This window comes from Notothenia rossii, assembly GCF_949606895.1.
Source record: "Notothenia rossii genome assembly, chromosome: 2".
Classification (NCBI taxonomy): domain Eukaryota; kingdom Metazoa; phylum Chordata; class Actinopteri; order Perciformes; family Nototheniidae; genus Notothenia; species Notothenia rossii.
This window is the reverse complement of record NC_136904.1, coordinates 15839902-15848749: the sequence shown is the minus strand read 5'-3', so window position 1 is coordinate 15848749 and position 8848 is coordinate 15839902. Positions and strand designations below refer to the sequence as shown.

The 8848-nt window shown below is 39.9% G+C and overlaps 1 protein-coding gene across 5 annotated transcripts; it reads right to left on the bottom strand.

Annotated features, from left to right (window-relative positions):
- Positions 1 to 2013: 2013 nt before the first annotated feature.
- LOC307029510 (uncharacterized protein) lies at positions 2014 to 7443 on the bottom strand. Of its 5 annotated transcripts, none has more exons than XR_013805361.1 (7): positions 7063 to 7443; positions 5597 to 5769; positions 5085 to 5451; positions 4655 to 4841; positions 3985 to 4156; positions 2615 to 3753; positions 2014 to 2145 (listed from the first exon to the last, which is right to left on the bottom strand). XR_013805361.1 is itself a non-coding variant. In XM_079665595.1 (7 exons), exons 2-6 carry the CDS (start codon positions 5716 to 5718, stop codon positions 2655 to 2657), a joined length of 915 nt encoding a protein of 304 aa, XP_079521721.1. In that variant the 5' UTR covers positions 5719 to 5769; positions 7063 to 7443; the 3' UTR covers positions 2014 to 2145; positions 2615 to 2654. The 5 variants fall into 5 exon arrangements, 1 of the variants encoding a protein (XP_079521721.1); XR_013805362.1 differs by having other exon boundaries at positions 2615 to 2860; XM_079665595.1 differs by having other exon boundaries at positions 2615 to 2721.
- Between the last annotated feature and the right edge of the window lie 1405 nt (positions 7444 to 8848).

Below are 8848 nucleotides of genomic sequence, written 5' to 3'. Positions count from 1 at the left end.
GGTGAGGTAAAGAAAATAAAAGAGAAAAAGGTCAGTAACAACACTTTAAAGTAACAACACTGAATAATTATCTATTTTAATAATTTTCTCTCAGTAATCACTCAACTACTGTCTTTCCAACCAACAGATTGACTCACCCTCACTGTCATCACAATGACACATGTCCAGAAGAATGTCATGCAAAGCTCCCTGCCTGCCTGCCTTCCTTCGACTCTCCCTGAACTGCTTCCTTAGCACCCGGTGGAGGGCGCAGTAGGCCACTCTTCAAATGTTTCACGAAATACTTACCATGATGACTACTCTTACTGTTTAACATTTTGGTGTACTTCATGTAATAAAATAATAACTTAATGGTAAGGCTACTCAAAATGACACGGCTAAGTAATGTAATGCTAACTAACGTGCTCGCTACTCGTCGCTACTAGCTAGGTAGCTAACTTGACTATGTTCCATGCACAACATGTATATTACCTATGATATTACCTGATATGTCTGATCCAACGACTCCTGTTCCTTTCATAAGAGGGGAAGCGATAGAACGAGCAAGTGGTATGATCACTTTTGTGATTACAACATGGTACAAAGCACACAGGCATCTTGTAAAAGTGAATTTATTGGAGCAATCTCTTGTATTTATTGGAGGGAATAAATCAGTTATGAAGTCTTCTTCTTCGCTTTAATTACGAGTCGCAACCACTTGGAGCATTATCGCCTGTGACATCACATGCGCGACCCAGAATGGGATTTGGGATTTGTAGTCTTTGTAGTCGCGTATTTTTCATAGTCTTATATTTCAACAGTTTTACGACAAAATGTGACTTTTTTGACATGGAAATGATTGTTTAAGATTGACAAACATCATATGTGTAGTTCGTGGCACAATTCAAACGGGATCAAAAGATACGTTTTCTCTCTCCATTGAATTCAATGTATAATTTTTCGCTTCCGGGGTCCCATGGACCGGAAGTAGATGGGCGTGACTTCGCCTCTCTATATGAGGGAGATGGTGCAAACCAGCGCCATATAGATAGAAGAGTTACGACAGCGGAAGTCCAAAAACGGTTATCGTCACGTGGTTCATGCAGACGAGGATCGTTCCCCGGAAGTTCATGGCGGGCAATGTGAATGCATTGATAACAGGAGATAGAACTACGATTTTTGGTAATTATTAGTGAATAAAGGTTTTGATTTACAATATTTATACAACAAATCGATATGTGTATGTATTTACATCAATATGTTTTAAAAAATAAAATAGAATTTGCTAATATTAATTGATAATATTAGGATTAGTGTGAACTAGTTTACATGTTAGGCTAACAGTGCCTTGGTTAAAGAGCCTGTTGCTGTTTATAGCTTTGAATTCTTTAAAACCAATATTATCTTCTTAAACTTGTATGGTAGTCAGGAGCATCACTTTCTAATGTTTATTGATATATTTAGAGGGAGGGGATCTAAAGGAATGCTTCAAAATTCAGATTAGATTCATTTCTACCATTTTCTTAAATTCATGGTAGTTTCAGTAATCCCATGGTAATTGAGGACACAAGTTATCTAAATGACTAATGTCATCTTTATGGCTTTCAGAAAGGAAAGGAGACCGACAGGTGACTATCAAAGGACTAGCAGCAGCAGCAGCAGCAGCAGCATGATGATGATGATGATGATGTTAAATGTGTTGTTTTAGGAATATCCATTGCAAATACATGGAATTCAATAAACATTGAATAGCATATCATGCAGTTTGTCTGTGCCTTTTCCTCCGTGTTGTCCTGGTTTGCTGTGCTGCCTCCTAGTCGCCACCATGGTTTGCTGTGCTGCCTGGGGATGCTCAAATCGCTCCGAGAAAGGAGTACGAATGTATGGCTTCCCCGCTGACACAGAGCGGAGGAAAAAATGGCTGGCTCAAGTCAGCAGTAGCAATTTTACGACCAACGGCAACAAATATGTGAGGTTATTATATACAAACACTGCATTTGCACTTTTTCACAAAACGAAAACTACACCATTGGGAAAGCTTAATGTTTTGTTTAATACAAAAAAACAGGGAAAGGCTTGAAAAACACAGAGTTGAGACTCAGGGTGCAGGGTGAGGGTCTCAATGCAGGTATTCAGGCTCCATTGAATCCCCCTCTGGTTCTTGTGCTGAAAGAGGGAGTAACAGACAGGAGAAAGGGTTATACACACCTATATAGCACACCTATTGGATGGGAAATTGCCTTGGGGAGATAAGGTGTGGTCTTTGTTCCCAACTGAAGTTATGGAACTTTATTATTTGTGAGTTTAACAAAGTATGACAAATGGCATCAGTAATAGATGTGAAATGAATTTCTATAAAGTTGTCTCACATTCTTGGTCATATTTTATATACAGTATGTAATGAGTATAACATGTCCAGTAAGTATAAAGTGTTTCCTAATACTGTGTATTCAACCACTATGGTATAGTGTATGCCGGTACTATGGTATGGTATCCTGGCTTAATCTGTTATCTGTAAACGTTCCCTAAATCTACTAATTTAGGGATAATCCACTGACATCCTTTAATACACATGTTAATTTGAATCAGATGTACTGATAATATCCGCAATATAAATCTTTAAACTTCTTCTTACCTTTAAAAGTCCGTCACGAACGGGCTATTATGCTGCAACTCTACAGCTCTGTTAGCCTTGGCGCTAACTTCCGGGGAACGATTGAGAGGCTCCACGATCCGCCATTGCTGTAAAAAAGTGGTCCATTGGAGTGAACGGAGATGACGTAACTCTCAGTCTATATGGCGCTGGTGCAAACATAACCTGCGTAATAGATCACCCAGGACTCCAATCAAATTGTCTGGATGTTTGGGTGTTGCAGACAGCCTACCATCATTATTCAAAGAGGGACAGACAACAAGCAGGTGATCAGCCACGTAATGAGTAAGTTACTTGTGTTCACAAATTTGTAGAGCTCAGAAATTTGATGTATTTTTGGGAAGTCATTTTTTTGGGGTTATTATTTTTGGGTCACTCTGGCAAAGTTACAGAATAAATAGATAAATAAGCAAATAAGGTTGAAGCGATTACCATTGACATTTATGATCTTTTATTTTACAGAATGTATCGCTATGTGGCATACCGCCAGCTAGTGAGATTTTTCTGGGGAATACTTGGTAAGAACCACAGAATCCCACTGCCATCATGTGCCATTAAAAAGATCCAGGCGACGTTTCCATCTGACATCTACACGTCGTTCAAGTATCCAGCACTTGATTAGAGTCAATAACAAAATTGATTGTCAGTTCAGTGATTAAATCTGCTTCTAAACAGCGCAACAACCTCTCTCTTGTCTGGTTTTTCCCATCGACTGCTGAGTGGATCTGGGACATTGAAAGGTTCCTCATCGACATTTTTTTCGCACAAGCGTAGAGTCTCGGTCAAGAGTTCGGTAACATACTCTGCATAGCATGCCCTGAGGCACTTTGCATAATTAATCATTGTAGTTGAAACTGTACACTCCATTCTCACATAGCTCAATTTTCAATATTTACACAATAATGTTGTCCAAGATTGAATGTTTTTCATTAATTTGGTAAAACGGTATAATTAATGTTATTATTCTCTCACTTTCACTTTCTTACCATATGGAGCTGCTGTATTCACACGTCTAACTACATGACCACCTTTCTTTGCTTTGGGGAATTTCACAGTGTATTGGAGTTGTCCTGTACTGGTTTTGGCATGCTTCCTGCCAGAGTTCTCATTGTAGTGCAGTGCTGCTAGGATCAACCGACAAAATAAATACATTTATTGTATAGAGAGAGAAAGAGAGAGAGAGATTTCATAGGGATTTTAGCGTTTGCAGGCCATTTACATGCACACAAACCCATAGATCTCAATACAGGAGAGGGGAAACCCCCAAAAAAGAAGAACTTGGCAAATAGATAAATAAGCAAATAAAGTTGAAGTCTCTAGTATTTTCTGATGAGATTCATATTATACTTTACCTGCAATATATGCCAGTGTACGAGTATGCATACATCTTTGGGGCAAACTGGTTGACTATACTGTGGTATACTTCCACCCCGTAGGTTTGCTGTGAAGGTGACATCTTCTTGACATCTCTGACAAAAGCTTTCTGGCTGACAACTTTATTCAGCTTTAGTGCTGGCACTGAATCTGAAAATACACAATCAAAAAAGGATATAGGATATACGATAATAGAAAAAATATTAGTTCTTCACTGCATATCATTTTTCTTTACTGAAGACACAAAAACATTCCAACACAACATTTGATGAGTGGTCCATTGTCGTAGAAAATATTATTACCTGCTTTGAGCCATTTTTTCTTGCGGTTCTGAGCTGCAGGCAGCCGACCATGGAAACATTTCTCGAACATTCTGCCATGTTTGGTGTGAATGTTTATAATGTGGTTGTTGAGGGACAGCTATTTTTCAGCAATCATTTCTCCATTTCCATCCGGAGTTGATACGGCACACCAATACAAATGGTTCAAAATGGATTGTATCCATTCCCCAATATCGGTACATTGCTTGTCCTTTGCAAGCTTTACCAGTTTTTTTTTTAGGTCTATAAAATAGAAAGTTCAGTATTTTTTTTAATTGGAGTGAATTGGAGAATTATAATTCTACTATAGTTAAAAAAATTAACCTACTTTTTGCAAGGTGCCAAACGTCGAACCGATGGTCCACATGTTCTTGGTTTTCCTTCAGCCATTTGTTGATCTGTGTGTGTCTGTCTGTCACAATTGTCTTCATGACGAGGTTTTCACTCTCCAAGAACTGGACACATCGCACAAGCCCCTCTTTTTCCATGTGGACACTTGAAGGGACTTCATTACTCTGGAAATACATTCAGAACACACATCATATTTTATAAAGATGGCTATCATAGAGCATTTGATTTTCAGCGGTCATATTTGTGAACATGGTTAATGCTTTGAGCTTGAAATGCATCGGCCAAAAAAAAAACACTCCTGAAATTATATTGTCTTGGGTTCGATAGAAAATATTCTCAGCTGTGTTTGGCTATAAAGTATTTGGAGGAGGCTATTCATAACATAGGATACATTCACTAATACTGACCTGCACTAATTGAAGATCCAACACCTTGTTTATTGTGAGGTCTTGTATGGTATAGGATCCATACTTGGCACAGTGACCAGGGCTATCACAGCGTCCATCCCCTCCTAACACCAGTTCTTTGTGTTTGTTCGTCTCCTTCAGTTTCTGCACAATGTTGTTCCGATTCTTGGTCCAGACTGTCTTGATTGCAGGTTGAAGGAATTTCTTCTGATGATTCAGAAATGTCCTTGTTGTGATGGTGTAGCAGTTGATGGATTTCAGTACCCTCAGCACTTTTGTTGGTGATGTACCCGCAAAAAGAATTCCAGCTGACAAAAGCAGATTTCCAGCAGGAGTTTGATCAATTAAAGGTTGATTCTGCCATGACCTGTGAGAAAAATATATTCATTCAATTTTTCTATCATACTATACAACCTGTATGAGTATCTCATGAATAGGACCACCTGTCAATCATGGCCACAAATATAATTCTCGAATACATATTTCGCATGGTCATCATTTAAAAATATTACCTTTGAAAACCACAATGTTTTGCAGTTTTGATCGATTTCCACAAATGTGCCCATTGTTCTCCGAAGGCAACATGGATTCGAACTTGCTGTCCAGCTGACCTGAAACGTGGTCGTGCCTGCATAGACTTGTGGTGTATTCGTGGAGGGGCGTCCGTTTGCACATCAATTTCATTCTGAAATGTACAAAACACAGCACAACTTTACAAATACATTTTTGAAACTAGTTTGAAATTGTATTGAAAGTGTTACAGGCTTGGCCTGTCACTTCAAGAGTAGCAGCCGCAAGGGGTTGTGGGTTTTGGAGTCTGTGTGTGTAAAATGTGATGGCCAAGGCGAAGTGCGAAGGTATGAAGAGAGATACGAAAGCATGGGCAGACTGGGACACAAATTCAGCCCGGGACGTTCAGACGCACCGGCCCACGCGTGCGGACCACCCTTGTAGCCTACAGATAAATTATACATCCATGCTAATATACTGTTATGGCTAGATTCCCCAGAGTCAAGCCATAACTGCAGCTGTCTCACTTTTCCTCAGGGTCAACTGCATAAGAAGAACATCAGCAATAAATTAAATTACCAATATTATATCAATATCAAAATTCGGAAAGGAACTGCTTGTCTAATTCAGGCCTATAAAATAAATGCAATAGTGAATTGGCCACAAATCTCTGTCCTTATTATTGAATATTATTGAATATTATTATTTAAAATGATAATATTATATAATTTAACTTGGGATATCATGAGCATATGACTATCCTAATGCATCTAACTTTATGCACAATATAATAGTCTGGCCAGCCCTGCAGCCCGTTCTAGGTTCTGATTGGCTCTCTAGATTGGCATTCTAGCTTCTAACTGGCTGTTCAGGTTGTCAATCACAGCCGTGGGCAAATTATGCAGGGTCGTAACATTGCTAAACTTTTTCATGACGGTTTTCTCAGGGAGCTTGTCTGATGAGTCGACCTCTGACGCAGGCCTCGCCCTCTCCCGGCCCAGCCCCTTCAGTTATTGTATTAGCCTACTTTCAAAAACATAATATTGACAACCTATCAATAGCCCCGTAGTCTGTATTCTATCTATATGGCGCTGGTCTGTAGGCCTATCCAATACAGTGTCAATGTAACTGATTACTGTGAAGAACGTGAATACACGGAGGTTCTTCCCACAGCACCCGAAGCCCGTTTTCATGCTTTTTCCCCTCGAAATGTCGGGGCAGCTGGTCACCGGCTGACAACGAGCCAAGTCAGAAACCCGAAACTACGGTTTTACTACGGAGATACAGTTAGTAAATAAGGTAACACAAGTTTATACATAATATAATATCTAATAACATTCATAATACAACATTTGGTTGAATTGATTGAGAGAGCAATGCTATAAAATCAAACAATTAATTATATGAATTATGTACATGTGATGAAGATACAAATTGTATTTTTACACAGTCCGTTCTGTATACTTACTGGTTTAGACACAGCTTCCTCCCCAGTGTGGATGTCCAATAGATTGTCGCTATCCTCAGTTCTGTCAGTGGCTTCATTGAACAAAGTTTCCAATACCTATTTAATAATATTGACATTTTTCACAATTTGAAGCGGTTGTAGGCCTATGAGGTATACTTTTACTATATATGCTGTGGGCCAGGGGCGCCGTAAGGGGGTGAAAAGTTAGGACGATTCTAAGGGCCCGTGACTGACAGGGGCCCCAAAATGTTCAGAACATTAAGAAAAAAAATGTAAGTAACCTTTCATCAATCCTCAATAATTAACATTAATAGAAGGTTATATTGATAAATTACTCTCTAAACTTACGATTCATTTAACTTATTTTCTTCCAAAAGTTAATTACCCAAAGCCTCTGTGCACCCCCTTCTATTTACATGTAATGGTTTGGTCCTGCCTCCAAACGCGGTGCAGCACCAGCACTTGCAGAGAATGAAAGTATGTGAGGAGGGATGCTAGTACTTAGCCTACATACGTGTGTTGTACCATGTTTCAACAACCAACAAAGTCAGGCTCTAAGAAAAGAAGAGAAATGAGAGAAAGACAAGAGAGAGGGACTAAAGGGCGACAGTGTGTCACCCAGTTTTTCACAAGAAAAGGTGGGTGTGGTCCATTGGTGGAAATTAGTCTTGTAGCTAATGTGTTTTTGTTTACTAAACTGACATTAAGTACTGTTAATATCTTTACAGAAAATTCAGAGGTCTTTCATTTCACTGCTCTTTTAGCTGATATTTAAAAAGGTATGGTAGGTAATTCACTTCAGAAACGCTTTTTGTTATATTCATGGAATGCTCTTAACATCCTGATAGCAATGAATATATTAAATGCTTTGAAAAATAAATACATACAAAAATGTCATCTGTGTAAGCCGTGGCGCTGTAAAAAGCACGACCAATCATCTGAGCCGGCCCGGCTAAAATGAATGGATGGCCTACCTGCCTGTCAGCCTTCCATTTGTGCACAAACTTATCTCGTGCCCTCATTGGTCATGTGCGCGTTCGTGTGTGTTGGAGGAGGGGCTCTGTAAGGAACTCTGAAGGAAGGGGCAGATTTTTTTCGGTTGTGTATTTTCAAATTCTAGCGCACTCGAGCTGGTTTCTCCATTCTTACCTACCCTACCTTTAATAAATGCAGGCACATTTTTAGCGCCTAGTCATACTAAATCAGTTGTCCCTCCCCCTGGTGCCAGGTCCAACAGATCCATCTTTAGGCTCAGCCGCCCTGTCCCCCCAAAAGGCTGAACCTGAACCAGCTTTTCTTCCAACTGAGGTAATTTATAAACAAAGTGGCCTGTGCCTGGTGGTGGGGCCCAATGTGATATATTTTCATGGGGCCCAAAATCCCTGGCGGCGCCCCTGCTGTGGGCAAAGTGCATGCAGTCATATATGGCATCATGACTTCATCAACTCATAAATGTGTGAGATTTGACATGTCATTTTGATTCAGGCTTTATGCTTAAAGCAAGTAGCGCGGCTTACCTTCGCTCTCTCCCTTTTGGCGAATGCATTTCGCCGTCTCTTTAGTGGAGGACTCTGCATCGGGGGACGTGTAGGAATCGGCGTGGTGGCTTGTGCTGGCATTTGGGGTCTTGGCAGTATTGTTGGAACAGCTTCTTTGTTCAGTTTGAAATTCTTTTTTAATCCAATTTCCTTAGCGAGCATTGTGGACTGGTCGAAACACGATCTTTCAAAGTGCTGCCCACAAATTGTAGGTTTCATCGACCCCGGGTTACCTGGACCAGCAAAGT

Bases quoted from the DNA above. Each gene is read 5' to 3' on its own strand.
- LOC307029510 (XM_079665595.1), bottom strand. From the start codon at position 5,718: ATGCAGGCACGACCACGTTTCAGGTCAGCTGGACAGCAAGTTCGAATC. The intron at 5,452-5,596 runs GTAATATTTTTA...TTTTTCTCACAG, and splicing joins AAACATTGTGGTTTTCAAAG to GTCATGGCAGAATCAACCTT. The intron at 4,842-5,084 runs GTCAGTATTAGT...ATGTATTTCCAG, and splicing joins TGGATCTTCAATTAGTGCAG to AGTAATGAAGTCCCTTCAAG.